The 21,423-nt window shown below is 45.8% G+C and overlaps 1 protein-coding gene across 7 annotated transcripts; it reads right to left on the bottom strand.

Moving 5' to 3' along the window:
• Nucleotides 1-4,188: 4,188 nt before the first annotated feature.
• LOC130384926 (uncharacterized) lies at nucleotides 4,189-11,568 on the bottom strand. Of its 7 annotated transcripts, none has more exons than XM_056593330.1 (10): nucleotides 9,786-10,281; nucleotides 9,154-9,199; nucleotides 8,956-9,033; nucleotides 8,802-8,867; nucleotides 8,378-8,454; nucleotides 7,935-7,999; nucleotides 7,565-7,743; nucleotides 7,097-7,200; nucleotides 5,430-6,011; nucleotides 4,189-4,754 (listed from the first exon to the last, which is right to left on the bottom strand). In XM_056593330.1, the coding sequence occupies exons 5-10, from the start codon at nucleotides 8,391-8,393 to the stop codon at nucleotides 4,384-4,386; spliced, it is 1,317 nt and encodes a 438-aa protein (XP_056449305.1). In that variant the 5' UTR covers nucleotides 8,394-8,454; nucleotides 8,802-8,867; nucleotides 8,956-9,033; nucleotides 9,154-9,199; nucleotides 9,786-10,281; the 3' UTR covers nucleotides 4,189-4,383. The 7 variants fall into 7 exon arrangements, with proteins under 7 accessions (XP_056449305.1, XP_056449302.1, XP_056449307.1 ...); XM_056593327.1 differs by having other exon boundaries at nucleotides 9,863-10,281; XM_056593332.1 differs by having other exon boundaries at nucleotides 8,976-9,033; nucleotides 9,863-10,281.
• Nucleotides 11,569-21,423: the final 9,855 nt, after the last annotated feature.

The raw sequence follows: 21,423 nt of genomic DNA, 5'->3' as shown, positions 1-21,423 counted from the left end.
CCAAGCAAGACGCTGCAGAGCAGATGATATGGGAGATGGCTGCGGCGGGGGTGATAGAACCATCCAAAAGCCCCTGGGCTTCCCCTGCCATCCTGGCAAAAAAGGACGACAACTGGAGGTTCTGTGTGTACTATTGTCGTCTGAACAATGCGACCCGCAAGGACTCCTACCCCTTGCCCCTCATTGTTGACGCCCTGGACCAATTTGCTGGATCATAGTGGTACAGCTCACTGGACCTGCGGAGTGGCTGCTGGCAGGTGGAGCTGGCACCAGAAGCAAGAACAAAGAGTGCTTTCACCATCAGTCAAGGGCTTTGGCAGTTCCGTGTGGTGCACTTTGGTCTCTGTAATGCCTCCACCACGCTCCCCCACCAGCGACGTGGGACTGGGGGCAGTCCTGTTGCAGGAGGGGGCCGGGGGCGAGATAATGGTGGCGTATTACACTCGCTCTTTGAGCTGTCCTGAGCGCAATTACTGTGTCACCCAACGTGAGCCCCTACCTTTACGGCCAGCCCTTCCTCCAACAGACGGATCAGCCTCAAGGAGCCTGAGGGTCAAGTGGCCCGTTGGATTGAGCCCCTGCAGGATTACATTTTCAAGGTCCAGTACCGAGCAGGGCACCTGCACACTAAAGCAGAGCTTTGGACCCCTGTAGACTTACCCTTTGGAGACCCCCCTCCCTTACACTGATGTCCCCAAAATCACGGGCTTGGATTACCTGCGGGACATACAACAGTGTCTGGCGTAGGCCAACAAATTTTCCCGGCAGTGCCAGGAACAGGCAGGGAGGCAGCAAAAGCAGGGGTATGACCTCCGTTGTCAGGGACACTCCTTTGCTCCTGGGGAGGGATGTGGGTCTACAACCCAACCCGGCAAAAGGCAGTCTCTCCTTAACTGAGCACCCTGTGGTTGGGACCCTGTGAGGTGTTGGAACAGCTTTCAGACGTTGTGTATCGGGGACGGCTGGTGGTTTTGCGACGAGACCGCTTGGCATCCTAACGCCTCTTGGCTGTCGGACTTATAGACATCTCCTAGCAACCTCCAAAAGCCATGCAATTCCACGGGTTCGAAGGCGGCCGGTGCAGCTTCCCCGTCCCTATAGAGACTTTGTTGTCAATACATTTCTCCCACCAGCATGTAGCCTGAGGACAGGCAACATGCTGGTTGGGGCAATGTATTGCCGGGCTTCACAACCTGGAGGTATAATAGATGCAACTGGTACATGGAACAACGTGGGTGTGGGGGGGCATACAGCGTCTGGCCTGCAGGGGGGAGTATGGGCATGTTGGGAGCACATCGGATCGGCTGGGTGGATTGGGTCTGATTGCAGACACCTGCTCGCAATCAGACCAATCTGGGAGTGTGTATTTACGGGACTACGACACCGTCGCCGATTCGCCAGGGCCATCTGGGACCGGCTTGGCCTCCATCCGGAGGAACATCGGCGCCGTTTCCGGCCTTTGACCTTGGCTGAGGAGGACCGACCCTTCGCCTATGCCCAGCAGCTGCGGGACCAAGCAAGGAAGTGGCTGGTCCCGGACCAGAACACGCCAGAGGGGGTCGTCGAGCTGATAACCCTGGAGAGGTTCATCGAGGGGCTTTCGTCCAGAACCGCCACCTGTGTCCAGTACCACCGCCCGAGAGCCTCTCGGCCGCTGTCGACCTCGCGGAGAGCCACCTTCCCCCCCCCTCCGACGGGCCAGCGACCACCTACACCGGACCTGCGCACCGGTGCCCCGCGCAGCTGCCCTGCGCACCGGTGCCCCGCGCAGCTGCCCTGCGGTGGGACAGGCCGAGCCCGTTGCCGAGGGCGAAATGGGGGGCCAGAGGGGGGGGGGGGAGGCGCTGAGTCCTCAACCCGAGATTCCAGTGCCAAGGTTCCCACCGGTGGAAGATTTTGCCCCTCGAGCAGTCTCAAGACGCTACCCTACGCTCAGCCTTCGACCAAGTGATAGCTATTGATGTTACTCGGGTACAGCCAGACGCAGTGCTGACTTACCCACACTTGACCGCCACTTTTGGTGGCGGTCAGGGATAGGCTTTATCGGGTGGGTCTTGACCCCCAGAGTGAGGAGGTTGTAACCCAATTGCTGGTACCAAGGAGCCGCTGGGAAATGATTTTCCAGGCTGCAAATTATAACCCTATGGCGGGCCATTTGGGATACGATAAAACACTTAACGGGATAATGGCTTGGATCTATTGGCCGGGGGATCGGGCGGAGTTGCGCAGTTGGTGCGCCTCCTGTCCCGAGTGTCAGTTGGTGAATCCCCCGGCCGTCCCCAGGGCTCCCTTGTGGCCCCTTCCCCTGGTGGAAGCCCCCTCCTTCCTTTGTGCGAACATCCGCGAAGAGGGTTGCGCAGGCATTGTTTCATGTCATATCGCGGGTGGCAATCCCAAAAGAGATTCTCATTTACCAGGGCACCAATTTCATGTCACGCACGATTAGGGAACCTTACTTGTTGTTTAAGGTCAAGGCCATCCGCACGAGCGTCTATCACCCAGCCACGGAGGGCTTGTGTGAGAGGTTTAACCGGACGTTAAAGTCCATGAACCGTAAGTTCGTACACGAGGATGCTCGAAATTGGCATCAATGGCTAGACCCTCTGTTGTTTGCAGTGCGGGAACTGCCTCAGGCTGCCACAGGGTTTTCCCCATTTGAGTTGCTCTATGGGCGCAAGCCCAGGGGTGTCCTGGACCTCTTTAAAGAAAACTGGGAGGAGGGAGATCCAGTATCTGGGGTACCACCTGGGGGGGGGGGGGAAGGTCCGGCCGCAGGTCGGTAAGACCGCTGCGGTTGCCGCCTCCCCTCGACCCAGGACCAAGAAGGAGGTGATGCGGCTTCTGGGGCTAGCAGGGTAATACCGGCAGTTTGTGCCACACCACTCGGACCTAGCCAGCCCATTGACCGACCTCACCCGTAAGATGGCCCCAGAAGTGTCGTTTGAGGCTATTAAAACAGCCCTCTGTGGGGAAGCGGTCCTATGTGCTCCTAACTTTGATCTCCCTTTTTCCCTGCAGACAGACATGTCGGACAGGGGGTTGGGCGCGGTCCTGACCCAGCAGGTGGAGGGGGCCGACCGACCGGTGCTGTACCTGAGCCGCAAACTATCAGACCGGGAGGGTTGGTACAGCACGGTGGAGAAGGAGTGTCTCGCCATCTGATGGGCGGTCGGCGCCCTTCGCTGCTACCTGCTGGGTCGCGCGTTCACCCTCTACTCCGACCACGCCCCCCTCCAGTGGCTCCACCGCATGAAGGATGTCAACGTGAGGATTACCCGGTGGTACCTCGCGTTGCAACCTTTCAACTTTCGGTTTGTGCACAGGCCTGGGGCGCAGATGGCCGTGGCGGACTTCCTCTTCCATTCCGGGGGAGGGGGGGGGGGGAGTGAGTTGGTGGCCGGATGTGTGTCCCCGGCCTGTGTCGGGCGGTGGGGGTGTGTGGGGGGACATACGGCGTCTGGTCTGCAGGGGGGAGTATGGTCATGTTGGGAGCACACCGGATCGGCTGGGTGGGTTGGGTCTCATTGTGGAATACTGCTAGCAATCAGACTAATCAGGTAGTGTGTATTTACGTGCCTGCTTTATCTTGTACTGGGAAGGGATCAGGAGCAGAGACAAGGACTGGAGCACATGAACTACGTTGTGAGAAAGTCTCTGGAAACGCTCCCTGTGACTGCGGTGGCAGATTTATAATTTCTGGACTGTCGTAACTCCAGCAAATAAAAGTCTTCAGTGTGTTTCCAAGCAACCCCGGTGTCCATTCGCTCATTGAACTTGTTACAATTGGATTAAATTTAAGAGGTTGAAGGTGCAAACCATCTTGGTCAACATCACTTTGATCTTGCACTTTTTACCCGGAATGGACCGTTTTAACTGCTTGTAAATTATTTTTCTGAAGGTACTTTATGGACTTTTTTGTGTAGATCATTGCAATGTTTGTAATGCACTGTCAAAGACAAAGTGTTTTGTTCTGAAACACTTTGAAGACGTGCAGTATAACAGAGCCATAATGCAAACTGAAACTCTAAGGACAGGGCAAGGGTCAGCTGCATTTTAAAGGAGTATGCCGATTCACATAGTATCCCTTTAAAGGCCGTGTTGCAGGGTTTATTTTCAAACGAATTTGTGCAATTTGCTTGTTGGTAATAAAGATTTAAACTGTTTTTTATTGTATTTAATGTTGTTAGGTATCACAAAATCTTATCATGAAAAAAAAAAAAAAAAACTTTAACTTTAACACTGTTTTGGAGACATTTTAAAATGATACACAAATTGTGAGTGCTTTATGTACCCATTATTCAAAACTTACGGTTAACCTGCACGTAGGCTTTTAACCATGTAACCATTACAACTGATTTCACTTATAACTGATTGAACATCTTATTACTTATCTTCTTGTATAATGTCCCCACGTAGGTTACATAGACCTGGACAGACTCTCAGAATTTTGTCAAATTTCGGGGCAAGGTTAATGGGCACTGTTTGAGAGACTATTCTGTAGTTCTTCAGGCTGCGTATGACCCTATCAACGTGCACTCGGACGTTAGTTATGGGCCTCGTGTTGGTGGTGTCTTCTTCGGACAAGGGAAGGCCTCTTCTGGTGAAAGCTGGCAGGACGAGCTTGACTTGACGTTCAAACAGAAGGTCTTGGATAACAACTCCTCGGTCAGCCATCACCTCATCACCTGGACGCAGATACTCCAGAAACCCTGAGTTGGTTGTGATGAACTTGTCACTGCATCTCCCACCATATGCTGGAGAGATGAACATAATCAAACCACATTGTGAAATAGCTATAAGGAACTTGATTGTATTACCGTATTTTCCGGACTATAAGTCGCGTTTTTTTTGTAGTTTGGCTTGCCCTGCGACTTATATTTCGAAGCGACTTATATGCCAAAATTGTGCGTACATAATCCTCGGCCGCAAGAGGGCACCGTCATTCATTAGGCCTACAACTGAACGCTGCAAGCCTACTGCACCACCGAATAAATTATATTCTCGTCCTCAATGTCCTCCGGTTCAACCAAAGCTACCCCAGCCTTAGCTGCAATTTTGTGCAACATAGCTGTCACACATCACAGCGCATGACTTGGCCGGCGAAAACTGGAGCCCTCCGCTGGACTTGTGAAGGCATCTGACCGCGGCGCATACGCGTCCGGTGGAATCCCGGTGTCACTGAATTCGGTATACTCTCAGAACTACGAGGGACCGACACACCTATATTGCTATTGCAATTTCATTCAGTCTCTCCAGACTAAACGTTCTTGTTTAAATGTTTAAAAATAAATGCGACTTATACACCGATGCGACGTATATATGTTTTTTTCCTCGTCATGGAGCATTTTTTGACTGATGCGACTTATACTCGGGAGCGACGTATAGTCCGGAAAATACGGTATGTCCCTAGTAATGACTGTTAGACTCGCCTCCTGAGTCCAGATTGTGAGCCTTCTGAAGAGGGGTCTCAGAAAAGTCGATTACGCATGTGGTTAATGGATAATGTTCCTTGAAGCTCTGTGGCATCGTTGCCTGGATCGTCTCGCTGGGCAGCCATGGAACATAGCACCTCATCTTCTCCTCCATGAAGTCCAGCCACTGAGAGATTATCCTACTGACCACAGACTGAGGCACTCTGAACCTCTCTGCAATGTCGGCCTGCAATAGGTTCAGCCGGAGCTCCATCAGGGTCATCAACAGTTGATCCTTGGGATGTAGCTGAGAGATGCTGCATCCTTCTTTCAGGTCGTCGGATAAAGCCTCAAAGGCATCCACTGACAACCCAGTGTACAGTAGACACAGCCGATCATTCCGGAGAAGTTCGGTGTGTACAAGATGTTGTTCGGGACACTGTGTTGCCTGGTCATGGAGGAGAGGACAATGGAGTGAGTCACTGACAGCAGAGATGTGATATTCCATGAATGTATACTTCCCCTGTGTAGAAGCATCACGGTGTGTCATCCCACCAGTCAACCCATCAGTCTCTTGGATTGCAGAGCTGGTTGAGGGTTCTTTAGAAATAACAGCATCAGACATCAGTAAGTTATCAACGATAAGGTTAATCATTTTGCTACCTTTCAACATCAAATTAGAAAGCCTCGAACTGATCTTATCTTGTAATGCTGTTCATTTATTGAGGTCAAGCCAAGGCATAGATACGGGTATATGCTGATCATACTCATTAGACGCTAGCTGGCTAACGACTAGCGAAATTGATAGCTGTTAGTGCTAAAATGTTATCTGACCATGGAGCCTCACAAGCATTCGATGAGCCTTTTTCGCCGGAGGAATAACATATTGTGATGAGGCGGTTCCATGTGGCTCGGGTTCCAATACAGCTTCAGACGTAGGTTTAGCCGATAAAGGCATTTATTATGCAGGGTTTGCAATCATATAAGTTGGACTACACCTAGGATCTCAGAGGAACTCTAGTGTAGTGCTGGCCCAAGTCTTTCCTTGTCGTCACTCGTCTCCTCCCCTTGTCTGCTCCTGAGTGTCTTTTAAAGGGTCTTCCTGGCTGTCCAGCCAGGTGCCTCCCATCTCGCTGATTGGGGTTCGACGGGTGCTCTCCGTCGCCGGCTAGTGGATGACGGTAGTATATGCCGTCCAGGATGAAACCTCGGGTCCGCCCGGGCCGAGGTTTAAGGGGCGGGACGCCACAATATCCCAACCATTTCTCGGGGTATGGGTGTTGGTCTGATGGTCTGCCGTCCACAAAATGAAAAGAACAGTGTAGGCTTTTTTCTGAGGGTTCTTCAACTTTAGCGCCTTTAGCCACATACGCCGGCCCTCATCGCTGGATGGCGGAGGATGAAGATTGAAGGTTGCCCCACAACATTCTGCCCTGGTTTTTCCCGTGTACAACACAGTATTGTTGCAAGGACACCCGTCTTTCATTCCAGTTGTTATGGCAGCCCCGCACGGAACAAATAATGCTGATCATCTTGACTAAAATTGCTAACGTATTGTGCCACTGATAACGGACAGAGTTGCTCAACCGGAAGATAGAACACAAAACGGAACCAATATGGCGCCCCCCTTGTTTACGTGCGGAATAAGGGGAATAGTCTAGATTTTAATCATTAAATTAACATACTTCTCCACACAGGCTTCACTGAAGCATAGGGTGTCCTGGTCTTCAATGGCTTTCCATCCAAGGTCTCAGGCTGCACAAGGTTATTGTCAGTAACCTCAGTAATCCTGAAAATATCGAACATCAATGTGAGAGCTAGATCGAGTTTTGTTTATTTATTCTTATATATATATATATATATATATATATATATATATATATATATATATAAATATATATATATATATATATATATATATATATATATATAAATATATATATATGTAGAATTAAAGAAAGGATATGTGTTAGAATAGAATAGACTTTATATCATAGAATTTGATATAAAGTCAAACCATTAATTTAATTTATTTAATTTATTTATTGGCAGGATAAGCCCCTTGAGATGAAGCATCTTGTTTTTGAGGGGGTACTCCTATGAACTTGATGCCTTTGCTGTCTTAACAATTTTTTTGCATCTTTTCCATTTACCTGTACACAGTTGGCCAATCTAGGTCCATGGCGTGACCAGGCCTTCGACGCTTCCTCTCATTCTTCTTCAGGGCCTCCATGCCTGGTGGTGTGATCCTGAAGCGCTTGGTCCCCCTCTTGGACCTCCTCTTGTATGACTCTTTCTGTCTCTCCTGGGCCTTCTCTATGTTGCCGGTCACCTGATGCAGGATAGTTAATCGCTATATGAATATTCTGCCCTCGCAATTGTGCAAGGCAATTAACTTAACTACTGATGATGTCCTAAAATATGAAGCAAAAACATAAATACATAATGATAGGGTTAGTAAATAATAATAAATAATAAAAATAAAATAATTAATGATTTGCTTCCCATTTATAATACACTTGCCTTGTCAATGACCTTTCCATCGCTCTCAGCCCTTGCCTGGACGTACTTCGCAATGTCCTCCTTATCTGGAGAAGCAATGTCCACAAATCATCTGGAAGATCTCCAGTGGTCTTAAGTAACATAGGAAAAAGAAAGGCAAAGGACAAGCAATAAAGTATGTTCCAATCAGCCTCATAGAAATTATGATTGTGACATATATATACTTCTCATGTTGATTTCCCACTGTTAAGTCGTCTCCTCATACCATACAAAGTGTAACTTCCTCCCTGAAGAGTGAAAATGTTGATTTAGAAATTGTTAATATGGTAATATTAAAAAGTCAACCACTACACACCTCTGAAAACAGACGTGGCTCCCGTCCATACATCAGACGATAGGGCGAATACCTGGAAGAGGCTTGGACACAACAGTTATTTGAAAAAACAATTTATTGTTCTTCCCACCTCTCCTGTTGTCCATCAAGGGTCTTGCCAATGGACCTCTTCATTGTCTGATTGGTCCTCTCATCCAGTCCGTTGGTCTGTCAAAACAGCAAAGTACAAGCAAGGGGAATAGAGAATTGAAAGAGTGTCACAAATATGTACAAGTTAATAGTAACATTATTTAGAAGCTTATCGATCTTTCTTTTATGCCAGTTATATTTCTTTATTACACTGCTTTGTTGAATACTCGATTCTGATTGGTCAATTAGGGCATTCTACGGTCTGTTATTTCTGTATAACAGACCGCTGCTATGAATAACAGACTTTTGCTATGGACGCAGTTCTGATCATATTCGCGTCGGGGTCCTGCATCACCCTGTTGGGGTTTATTTCTCAATAATGACCGTCTCACTGTACATTATCCCATACATAATAAACACTATACCTGAGGGTGGTATGCTGATGTGATTCGGTGCGTGACACCAAACTCCTCAAACAGGGACTTGTTTACCTGAATTAAGAAATTCAACAGTTATTAGGCTTCTTGTTTGCCAGTGTTAATCAATAACTGTTAAATCACACATGTGTAAATACTTCACCTTGTTCCAGAATTCATTACCCTGGTCTGTCAAGATGACCTCAGGAGCCCCATGAGTGTAGAAAATGTCCATCAAAGCCTGTGGAACATCAAAAAACACCCCCCCCCCCCCCCCAAGGCAAACTTTTCTGTCAGTTTTAACAACATTCTGCATTCACAATATGTGACTACGCTGCAAATGTTGCTATGATTTAGACACCTGTGATGTGGCAGTCGCAGTCTTGTCCTTCACTGGAAAAAGCCTTCTGTTGAACCAATTAAAAAAAACAAGGGTAATGGTTCACATCTATATTACATAACTTGAGCCAATGAGTATAATTCTATTCTTTGAATGAAGTTAATACATTTAAATCGTATGTTAAATCCTAAACAAAAAAATATATTGATTCACTCCAACAATTATTTCTCATTTAAGAAATATCTATCAGAAATAATTTGTTTTATCCAATCAAAAAGATTACAATTTAATCAAACAATTGTTTCTCATTTTTGTCATAATATGCATCCGATATAATTTGTTTTATCCAATTTAAAAGATAAAAATCGAATCAAACAATTGTTTCTCATTTAAGAAATATCTATCAGAAATAATTTGTTTTATCCAATGAAAAAGATTAAAATGTAATCAAACAATTGTTTCTCATTTAAACATGAACATTTTTAAACATAACATATTTTTGTATACAATATATATTAACAATCTAAATGGCAGAGTTAGGCCTACTCCAGACCTCCCTCCAGACACAGACAGGCTGTGCTAGCTCATAGAACCAGTGAGTCATCGTCACTCTGGTCAAGGCTCTCTACTGCAGGTTCAGCTGTAGGTGCTACCTTGAATGAATAAGCAGCCGATGTTCCAAAAAGCTTAAAATCATGATCAGGCAGCTGGTGCTCAAAGCAAACATCACCTGACAGCTTTAATCCATATCGGATGTATAGGATGGAGTTTAAGGTCTGCAAGGACATCCGGTTCCTGAGTTTGCTTTTTACCACGAGGACTGAGCTGCCTGTGCGTTGAGACGGGGGAGGGGCCGCGCAGGCACCCGGTGCTCGTTGTGAAGAGGTAATAGCGATAGTGCTTTCACCTCAAAAAGTCGCCAAAAGTCACCAATAGCAGCTGAAAAAGGAGCTAGATTTGTCGCTTGTCGCTGTTTTGAAAAAAAGTCGCCAAAGGGGTCTGAAAAGTAGCTAAATATAGCGTCAAAATCGCTAAGTTGGCAACACTGCGGTTTGGTCCAGTAGTCGTAAGCGTCTTTGTATTTAATGCGCATGCGCAGGCTTGTGCGTAACCTTGAAATTGTACATTTGTCTAAACAGATATTTCTAAATTGAGCTCCTACTCAAATATAACTGTGTTTTAGGAAGAAAACAAAAAAAGATTACAAAAAAAATTATTAATCAGTTGAATACACAACCTTAAAATTTTACATTTGTCAAAATGGATATTTCTTAATTGAGCTCCTAATTAAAAATATCTATATTTCACAGTATTTTGAAATAAAAAAAAGTTATTTTAAAAATAAAACAAAAAATGTTTATTTGAATTGAATTACAAAATTATAATCAGATGAAGTACGGCTTAAAAACCTTTTTCCAGTGTTGATGGGCCTGGCCTCCACCGACTTAGGGACGAAGTCAGTTGCTGTCAGATAGAGGCGGTTCCCATTCTTTGAGGCTTTGAATGGGTCAATTAGGTCAACACCTAGGGCCCTATCTTGCATCCGGCGCAAGTGACCTATGCCGCTTTTCCACTGCATGGTACCAGCTCGACACGACTCGACTCGACTCGACTCAGCTCGCCTTTTTTGCGTTTCCACCGCGAAAACATGGTATCTGGTACCTGAAGTGGCTGCTTTTTCTAGTACCGCCTCGCTCTAGGTTCCAAGCGGCTGAGCCGATGCTAAAAGGTGACGTCGGCAGACGGCCGGCCACTGATTGGCCAGAGAGTGTGACGAAGTCACGAGAGCGACATGGCAACCATGCTGGTAACAGCCATAGCAGCGCCGCAGCCAACATATTCCACTTCTTCAACATGCCAGCTAATAATACGAACACGAATACCATCGCATCGATGTTCTCCATTGTTGTTATGTGGGTTCTGTCCATTGTTTGCGTCGCGTACAAAAATACGTCACGGCCCTTTCGCGCAGCCGACCCCGCCCACGTCCCGGAGGTACTATTTGCGGTGGAAAAGGACCCGCGCTGCTACCGTGTCGAGTGGTGTCGAGTCGTGTCGTGTCGAGTCGAGCTACATGTGCGGTGGAAAAGCGGCACTAGTCACTGGCGCATGTGTCGTTGCTAGTTTACAACTGGCGCAGAGCGTTCTTTTCCCACCAGCGCCACTCGCCGGTAAATTAGGGATTGATCATGCGCCCCAAGGGGCGGTTCGGCGGAAGGAGGAGGCGTGTTCTGGCGCAAACGGTATTTTGCCGTTTCTGAATACCATTGTGCTACTGACCAGGAAATACCTGGTTTAAAGTCAGTGGCGCGTTGTTCAGATGCTATTTTAAGGGCGCATGCATACATGCGCATGCGATGCATACGGATTGCTTGTGCACCTCGCGCATACACTTTGCTTCTCTCATCTACACAGACAGCAGTTCCCATTTTTGCAAACCATACATAATTACAAGGGAAATAAAATATTACCACACAAGGAAAATCATTGTGGTGTCCATAAAGATAAAATAAATAGGCATAAATCTAGCGTACACATTTACCCAAATTATTCACGCGAATTGTAGCAGGCGTAATGACGGATCTAATTAACCTGGTTGACCAATAGTGGCAAGAGACACATGTATATAAGGAATGGACACCTGTCAAAGTGGGTTGTCCTTCAAGAATCAGGAACCACAATTCTGAATACTGCGAAATAAATTCTGAAGACTGCGAAATCACCTTCTGTAAGTCCATTTAAAACCTTACTCTGCAACTTACCAGTTAAGTTGAGGTTGCTCATAATTTTTCTATTGCACAGTGGAATGGAATACGTCTTGGGACCGAGGATCAGACGCCGGGGGGAGAGGGTCTACCGGCCCAGAAACACCTATCTCTCCCTGAGTGAGGAGGAATGCAGGCGTAAGCTACGCCTGACCCGTCAGGCTGTCACCGACATCTGTCATCTCCTGGCAGATGAGCTGGGGACTGATGCACGCTGTCCCTATGCCCTCCCCATTGCAGTGAAAATTACAGCGGCACTGCATTTCTATGCATCTGGGTCGTTCCAGCATCCCCTTAGATGTATTGGACGCATTTCACAATCGGCAATAAGTTCGGCTATACATGCAGTTATGTCAGGTCTAGTCCGACATGCTGGGGAATACATCAAATTCCCCGTTACACCTGACAGCCAGGAAAGAACAAAGCAGGAGTTTTGGACCAAGTATGGGTTCCCTGGCGTCCTTGGTGCTATAGACTGCACCCATGTGCAGCTACGTGGGGCTACGTGCCCCATCACTAAACGCACTCACATACATAAACCGGAAGGGAACTCATTCGATTAACATCCAAGTAATTTCCGATGCTAATTGTAGAATAAATCATGTCTTTGCCAATTACCCTGGCTCAAGCAATGACTCCTTCATATTGGCAAACTCGACCATTCCTGCCATATTCGAGGGGAATCCTCCCTTGGATGGGTGGCTGTTGGGGGACAACGGCTATCCGTTGAAGACATGGCTCATGACCCCATTTCTTATGCCAGCAACAGTGCGCGAAATTGCATTCAACAGGAAACACACACAAACACGCAGTGTAATTGAACGTACTTTCGGAATACTGAAAATGTGCTTCAGGTGTTTGGATAGGTCAGGTGGTACTTTACAGTATGGTCCTCAAAAAGTCGCAGCATTCTTTGTGGCATGTTGTGTTTTACACAACATTGCCATGAATCATGGATGTGTCGATGACATTAATGAGGATAGATTAGAGGACTTAATTTGACGTGATGCTGAACTGCATGTGCCGATGCCATTACGTCCAAATGCCCCAGCAGCAGCACGGGAGAGGAGAGCTCATCTGTCAGAGGAGCTGCATCGTATATAGTGAGGTAAGCAAACTAATGACATCTCCGCTCTATTGTTTAGCTACATTGTACAAATATTACCATGCATTCATAACCTTGTGAGTCAGAGAAAGTGAGCCCAAAACATCGGAAAGTATAGTATGTCCTTGAGACATTTTTTATTCGGCTTGTCCAAATGTTCGTAGGCGTAAATGAAAAAAAAAAATACAAAACGAAAAATGAAAAGTTGCAAAGATTTGAAGGAAAAAATATTTATTTTCTCCCTCCTCTCCGGGAGTGGCGATGCTGGATGTGCTCCTTGTGGAGCGGGTGGACGGAGATGGAATGGGGGGAGGAAGGGGCACAACAGGGGGAGGAAGGGGCACAACAGGGGGAGGAAGGGGTACAACAGGGGGAGGAAGGGGCACAACAGGCGGAGGAGGTGGGTCGTTTGGGGGCCATGCACGTTCCATTGCTGTCGCAATCCGGTCCAAACTTGAGGCGATGCGCCCGAGAGGCCGCAGCAACATCGCCACCCGGTCCAGACGGGTGTTGGTGTTTCGCCGCATCCCGGCCAGCTCCCGCTCCAGCATGTCGAACCCGGTTTGCTGGAGCTGCAGGAATGGGTGGTCCTGCGGTCTCATGCTGCTGGCGCTGCTGCCACGGCGTCTTGCTTGAGTGTGCCGCGCGGCTCCCTCAGCTGCCCCGTGCGCGCTGGTCCCGAGGCCAGAGTCTTCTTCCTGAGAAGCTACGTGACATTGTTTTGATTTATTTTATGGCTGTGTTACATTTATTAAATGTAAAAAATTATTAAAACGATTTTCACGAGACATCTCTATTTATGTGAACTTTATTTATGTACCCTGGGGTTGGACAGCTGGTGCATCGGGTTGGGTGCCGACTTCAAAGCCCCCAAAACCCTCAACACTTTCAGCGGTCAGTGTTGACGCAGCGATATCCTCTGCTGGCGTGAGGTCCTGGTAATTGCCAGATCCTCCTCCAGTCTTTTGACGTGCTTGCAAGTTGGCCGCAAGCTTGGCCTTGCCTCTTCTCCTGACGTCGTTGTACCGCTTACGGCAATGGAGAGATGTCCTATTTTGTCCAGCTGCTGAAACAATTACGGCGATTTCCTCCCAAGCCGCTTTCACAGAAGCAATTTTGGGTGGGTTTCTCCCATCCCCATATAAAGTCAACTCGCGTTCTTTGACTGCTCTGACAAGCACATCGGCCTCTTCTGTGGTGAAACTTTCTTTGCGTGCGCCTGGCAAATCCGCCATCATAATAGCAATCCGACATGGAACAAGCGCCGATCGCTCTTAAAGGGGATGCGAGAAAACGCTCTGATTGGTTCATTGCACGTTACGCCCAAACCACACCTACGGGTAATTAGGCTGCTTCAGACCAACCGTTTTGACACTTGCGCCGCGGCGGAATTGTCATTTATACGCCTGTAAAATAGCGATAGCGCCGTAGAACCGCCCACAAAGCTACTTGCGCTTTGCGCTTCCCATTTGCGTTTCAGACCGTTAAAATAGGGCCCCTAGAGTAGGGACACAAGTAAACACATGCCAAGTACCTGCCCACAGGCCATGACGTTATGGAGATAGAAAAGGCAATACAGTACATTAAGAAAATAATAAAAATGTAACTATTACTTCGAGAGGTTGTAGCCGTTTCACAGAACCCAAAAGCAAGACGTCTCACCAATCATATGCCATGGTGACTTTGGTTTGATGGGCTTCAACTCTGGTGCCTCCGTTTTCACTTGCCCAAACCTCTGGCATGACATACAGCTTTTCACCTTTACAACACAAGGAGATTAAAAACAACTGATTTACTAATATGCTCTAGAGTAGAGGCGATTTTCTTTGCGTGTCACAGTAGTTTGACTCAACAATTACTTATATAGGGCAATAACTATACATTTTCTTTAAATCTCATGTGCTTGCGGCATCAACGTATCACAGGAAATATTAGAGCTGATCTGGATGAAACATAACTTGAACAAATTGATCACTTGCCCAGTCCTGAGCATCTGTGGTTATTGTCTTCCAGTATAAGTGTTGGTTGATCTTTGTCTCCAAAGTGGCCAGCATGGACTTCTGTCAGCACCTAATCCTTCTCTTTCTCAGTGAGGATCACCCTCCTCATTGAAAGGCTACTCTCCCCAAGGTAGTTCATACAATTTTCTAGAAAGAGGGAGAGAACATACATCAGCACTGCATCAGCTGTAGATTGCTTATAACTTAATTCAGTTTCCTTTGCAGGGCCTACTAATTTGTGAAAATGGAAGATGAATTAAGATGGACTGCATACAAATTTATTTATTTAATTACAGAATACCTAGATAGAATCTCCGTTTCCCCGTGAGAGAGACCCCTGCTTCATGCATCTGAGACGACAGATACAAGAAAATAGAATTAATTGACACTATTTTCAATCAACAAGAAAACCTATAAACCTAAAATCTATCTATCGGTCTGCTTACCTATCTATCTATCTATCTATCTATCTATCTATCTATCTATCTATCTATCTATCTATCTATCTATCTATCTATCTATCGACCTATCGATCTATCTATCTATCTATCTATCTATCTATCTATCTATCTATCTATCTATCTATCTATCTATCTATCTATCTAATCTAAATTAAATGAACACAAGCTAGCTAGCTAGACTATGATACACGTTAAACACTCACGTTAAAGCTAAATGCGATTAAACAATTAAATACAATACAAATATAAAGTTAGCAACGCTTATAAATGGAATTTGTAAAATAAGTTTTATCTTTTTAATTTTATTTTGTCTTGTGACGCTCAATGAATGAGAGCGAATGATCGCGAATGTTCATGAACCTTCCTACATCATCGGTCGACGCGATTGTCCGTTGCCAGGCAGGTTTGGAATGTTGGAACCTGGATTACGGAGGTGGTGCAATTTTCGCCCCTAGTACAATTTTGATGTGACAGCACTGCCATCGACACACGCGCCCAGGTAAGAACACAAACGCACACACCGTAGCAACACTTTCCCAGGTAAGATGTTGGGCCGTATCTTGCATCCGGCACAAGTGACTTAATCACTGGCGCATGGATCATTGCTGGTTTGCGACTGGCGAGGAGCGTTCTTTCCCTCCTGCGCCACTCGTCGGTAAATTAGGGAATGATCTTGCGCCCCAAGGGGCGTTTCGGTGAAAGGAGGAGGTGTGTTCTGGCGCAAACATTCCTTGATGCTATTTTGAAGTTTCAGAAACCACTCGCGGCACAAACCAGGAAATACCTGGTTTAAAGTCAGTGGCGCGTTGTTCAGATGCTATTTTAAGGGCGCATGCATAATGTTGCTTGTGCACCTCGCGCATACGCTTTGCTACTCTCATCTACCTAGCCACACATTCTTGGTAAATTACAGCTGATACAGCGGTAATAAGTTGTACTTTTAAATCAATGCATCTGCAAACACCGTACAGCAAACACATATTTTCTTGACACAGACATCGTGCACAGGGTGACCAGATTTGAGTTTGTAAAAAAGAGGACACTTCGTCGCGGGGGGGGGGGGGGCGGTGTAGTGTATAGCATGCCGCACCATGACCATGTGAATGCATACAAATGTCACAAATGAAATGACAATATGAACATATATTTATTGAACTTTAACAAAATTGCAAAGTGCAAATGTAAAAAAAATCTTTTTTGTGGCATTTAAATGTGTCAATAATGATAACAAATAAAACATTCTAAATAATCAATTCTTTATATGGCCACATTAAAATAAGAAAATTAGAAACTTTTCAGTCCTCCTCATATATTAAAGCAATAATGATAACAAATACAATATTCTAAATAATACATTACTTTTTTTTTTTTCTTTAGTTCGTCCGTGAACTTACATTTACGTTTAGGCATGGCTGCAGATGTAATGTGCTGTTGTAAACAGAGTGGAAGCGGCAAGGTGCTCAATGTTGCCAGATTGGAAATGGCAAAGTAACGTACCAAAGGCCCAAAATGGTCGTATTTGGAGGATAATTATAGTGGCTCTGGCAACCCTGAGATCGGTCGCCCAATGACAAGCTGTGTTCGAAATCGTTCCCTATCATGGATGTAGTGCACTAAATAGGGTGCACGCCATTTTCTAGGGTGTTCGAATTCTCAGTGGTCCACTATATAGGGCACTATATAGTGGACTTAAAATAGGGTACATACGATGTTCCCTACATGTTACTCCCGTATACCACAATGCAATGCGGTTGTATTTTTCCAGGGGAGAAGAAGAAGCCGAATAACCGCGAAAACGAATACATTTAATGATGGAGTCTCCGGCTTTCGTTTAGAAATGTCAACAATTTATTTGGGATTTAACATAGAATATTTAACATTCAAAATTAATTAAACAAGGAAATGTAACATTCAACATCAATACAACCTCCAGCTTTCGTCGTGAGTGCCCGGTTTGTTTACTTGATGTGGGCGCATCTGTCTGCGTCACACAAATACCCGGCGCATTTACTGACGCAAATGACGTTTAGAAATGTTCAGCGTAGTGTCCGAATTCTCGTTCCTTATTCCCTATATAGTGCACTATATCATGTACACTATATAGGGAATAGGGAACGAGTGTATAGGGAACGATTTCGAACACAGCTACAGACTCTCTCTACAGTCAGCTCGCGCAAGAAGGTGGAACGTTACCCTGCGTTCACACCAAAAGATGCATTTGCTGCCCGAACGCGTTGACGCCTGAGTTTTGCGGCGCGTCAAATCATGTTTTGCGGCGCGTCAAACTTTTGACGCGCGTCAAAAGTTGAAATATTTCAACTCGAGCAGCATTTGACGCGCCGCAAAATACGTGAACGCGCCCTTCGCCCGTGCCCGTCAGCGGGCACGGGCATGCCGCGCCGCAAATCAGATTTTGACGCGCGTCAAATCAAGTTTTGCTGCCCGTTTTCTCGGCAGCAAATGCATCGGCAGTAAAGCAGCAACGCGTCTCTACATTCACTTTGAATGGGATCACGACGCGCGTCAACTTTTTGCATCTTTTGGTGTGAACGCAGGGTAAGGGAGATACCATTTCCAGAACTTGGAAGGCCGTAATAACCATGGACATATACAATGGTAATAACTAGTAGGTTATGTGAAAGACCCAGAAACACAAATATGCGACGAGGCAAAAAAATAAATAATAATAATAATAACAATAATATTTTTTATTTTTTTTTGCGACGAGGCAAAATACCTGACATTTTTGGAATCCCTGCCGGACGCATTTTTTAGGTCTCGAAAAGAGGACATGTCCGGGAAAAAGAGGACGTCTGGTCACCCTAAGATGAGTATTTGATCGTGAAAATACATTGTTTTACCGCGAGTGAGTGTTAAAAATAATGAATAAATGCGGGCGCGCGTGTGTGTATGTGTAAAAGAATTAATGAATGCGTGTGTGCTTCCATCTGTTTAAACACACGCAAAATAAACACGTAACGCATAATACAGTCCATGGCAATGTATATTAACGGGGGGACACATGCATATTAGGAACACAAGTCAATAACGATAATGCATACAATACTGATAAGAAACAATGTTCATAATGTATTGCGTATATCATTAAATAGAACCACAGTTACCGCATATCAAATGTTATATCATACACGTTTTCTTTGCCGAAATTTATTTGTTTTATTTGTACTCAGTATTTCTGAAGTTGTGGAAGAAAACCTTATTCCATGTGTGAATTAGGCCATATTATTTGGCCATAAACTGAGCCAATTGAAGTTTGAAATTCATGTGCATCTGTCTCATCGGAGACTGCAGGCGTCAAAATATCAACTCGTCAGATTCAGATGCGCTCATGGCTCTTAAAGGGGATGGGAGCTGGCACTCTCATTGGTTTATTGCACGTTACGCCCAAACCAAACCTATGCTTCAGACCAACCCTTTTTTTGCGCCAGTAAACCCTGTAAACTAGCGACATCGCCATAGAACCGCCCACAAAGCTTCTTGTGCTTGGCGCTACTCACTTGCGTTTCAGACCGGTAAATAGGGCCCGAAATGTTTTTAAACATACTCGCTCCACCGTCGACAAACTCTCCCAGGTAAGACGTTCTGTCTATGGACTAGAAATTGCGACAAAACAAGGGAAGAGACAATTTCTCCCCTCGAGCAATGGCAGGTCGTTCATTTTGTCGTATAAAAAACGTTAAATTCAAACATTGCGCCGAACGGAATATCAACACACAAGTCACGTGATCTTAAAGAGACAGTGTCCCTATGACACAACAAAAACATGTCAATAATACAGTATGGTGAATTATGTTTATAGAGTCCACCACAAGACTACACTTTGTTGCTCAAATGTAATATTACTCTCCTCTGTGAGCCTCCCGAAGTGTCTTTACACTTTGTTGCACAAACTTAATATTACTCTTCTCATTCAGCTTCCCTAAATGCTTTGGGATATTGATAAGCCCTTCCCCCCTGCAGACTGTTTTAGTTGTTGAATTTTTCTTATGTTTTGTGTGTATGTTATGTGTGACTGTAGGCTACTGCTGCCTGTCTTGGCAAGGACACTGGAAGAGATGTTTAATCTCAATGATGATTATTATTTTCAACTTACCACTAGGGGCCCTATTTTAACGGTCTGAAACGCAAGTGGGAAGCGCAAAGCGCAAGTAGCTTTGTGGGCGGTTCTACGGCGCTATCGCTATTTTACAGGCGGATAAATGACGCTTGCGCCGCGGCGCAAGTGTCAAAAGGGTTGGTCTGAAGCAGCCTAATTACCCGTAGGTGTGGTTTGGGCGTAACGTGCAACAAACCAATGAGAGTGCCAGCTCCCATCCCCTTTAAGAGCCATGAGCGCATTTGAATCGGACGAGTTGATATTTTGACAGCGCGTCTGCAGTCTCCGAGAATTTCATACTGCAAATGGCTTAGTTTATTGCCAAATAGCCTAATATGGCATAATTCACACATGGAATATACTGAGTCCTCAAATACATTTCGGCAAAGAAAACGTATGATAGGCTATAACATATGATATGCGGTAACTGTGGTTCTATTTAATGATATACGCAATACATTATAAACATTGTTTCTTATCAGTATTGTATGCTATCCTAATATGCATGTGTCCCCGCGGTAATATAGGCCTACATTGCCATTGATTGTATTATGCGTTACGTTTTTAGTTTGCCCAAGTGAAGGAGTTCAAGTACCTCGGGGTCTTGTTCGCGAGTGAGGGAACTATGGAGCGTGAGATTGGCCGGAGAATCGGAGCAGCGGGGGCGGTATTGCGTTCGCTTTACCGTTGTTACGAAAAGAGAGCTGAGCCGCAAGGCAAAGCTCTCGATCTACCGGTCGATCTTCGTTCCTATCCTCACCTATGGTCATGAGGGTTGGGTGATGACCGAAAGGACGAGATAGGGATAGGGTGAGAAGCTCAGCCATCCGTGAGGAACTCGGATTAGAGCCGCTGCTCCTTTACTTAGAAAGGAGTCAGCTGAGGTGGTTCGGGCATCTGGTAAGGATAAGAAATACCATGCAAATTAAATTTAAATGAAGTGAAATTTCGAGGTTGGAAACTGGGCGCCTTACAGAGCACACACGCGCGCCCGCATTCATTCATTATTTTTAACACTCACTCGCGGTAAAACAATGTTTTTCACGATCAAATAGGCCTACTCATCAATCCTAAAAGTTATGGGCATGTAGGCCTACACGATGTCTGTGTCAAGAAAATATGTGTTTGCTGTACGGTGTTTGCAGATGCATTGATTTAAAAGTACAACTTATTACCGCTGCATCAGCTGTTCTTTCCCAAATAATTTACCAAGAATTTGCGGCTAGGTAGATGAGAGAAGCAAAGTGTATGCGCGAGGTGCACAAGCAATCCGTATGCATCGCATGCGCATGTATGCATCCGCCCTTAGGGGGTGTTCACACAGGCAGTTTTTTTTTCAGGTGCGGGTGGATGTTTTACATTATATTCCTATGATACAGGGTGTTTTTGTAAAAACATCCTGGGTGCTTTTAAAAACACCGCTGCCAGCGGGTTTTTTTCACTGCTCTGGGTGGTTTTTAAGTTGGGATAAATTCAACTCGCCAAGAAAAAGCACCCGACGTCAGGCAGTTTTTTGACAGCTGACCAATGAACGAGAACCTACGTCACTAGGAAAAACGTTGGAAATTCAAGAATGGCGACCCAAACCAATAAGTCTTTCCCGACGGAGCAACTTGTTGTTCTTGTTAGTGAACATGTTGAGTTATATGACATGACCAACAAGTTATACCACAACATATATCACAAGGAGAGTATCTGGAGGACGATCGGTGGGATTTTGGGACATTATCAAACCGTAGCTCCTGAATACAACTATGAAACGCCCCGTACTGCTGCCGTCCCCGGTTTATGTCATGCACCCACAAACGGGAGGGTTCATCGTTATCCTCGTCGTTGTCATCTA

Source organism: Gadus chalcogrammus, chromosome 6 (assembly GCF_026213295.1).
Source record: "Gadus chalcogrammus isolate NIFS_2021 chromosome 6, NIFS_Gcha_1.0, whole genome shotgun sequence".
Taxonomy (NCBI): Eukaryota; Metazoa; Chordata; class Actinopteri; order Gadiformes; family Gadidae; genus Gadus; species Gadus chalcogrammus.
This window is presented reverse-complemented; position numbering and strand designations above follow the sequence as displayed.

Bases quoted from the DNA above. Each gene is read 5' to 3' on its own strand.
- LOC130384926 (XM_056593333.1), bottom strand. The intron at 6,012-7,096 runs GTATGTTAATTT...TTATTTCTAAAG, and splicing joins AGTGAAGCCTGTGTGGAGAA to AACCCTCAACCAGCTCTGCA. The intron at 4,755-5,429 runs GCGAGTCTAACA...TCATCTCTCCAG, and splicing joins TCACAATCTGGACTCAGGAG to CATATGGTGGGAGATGCAGT.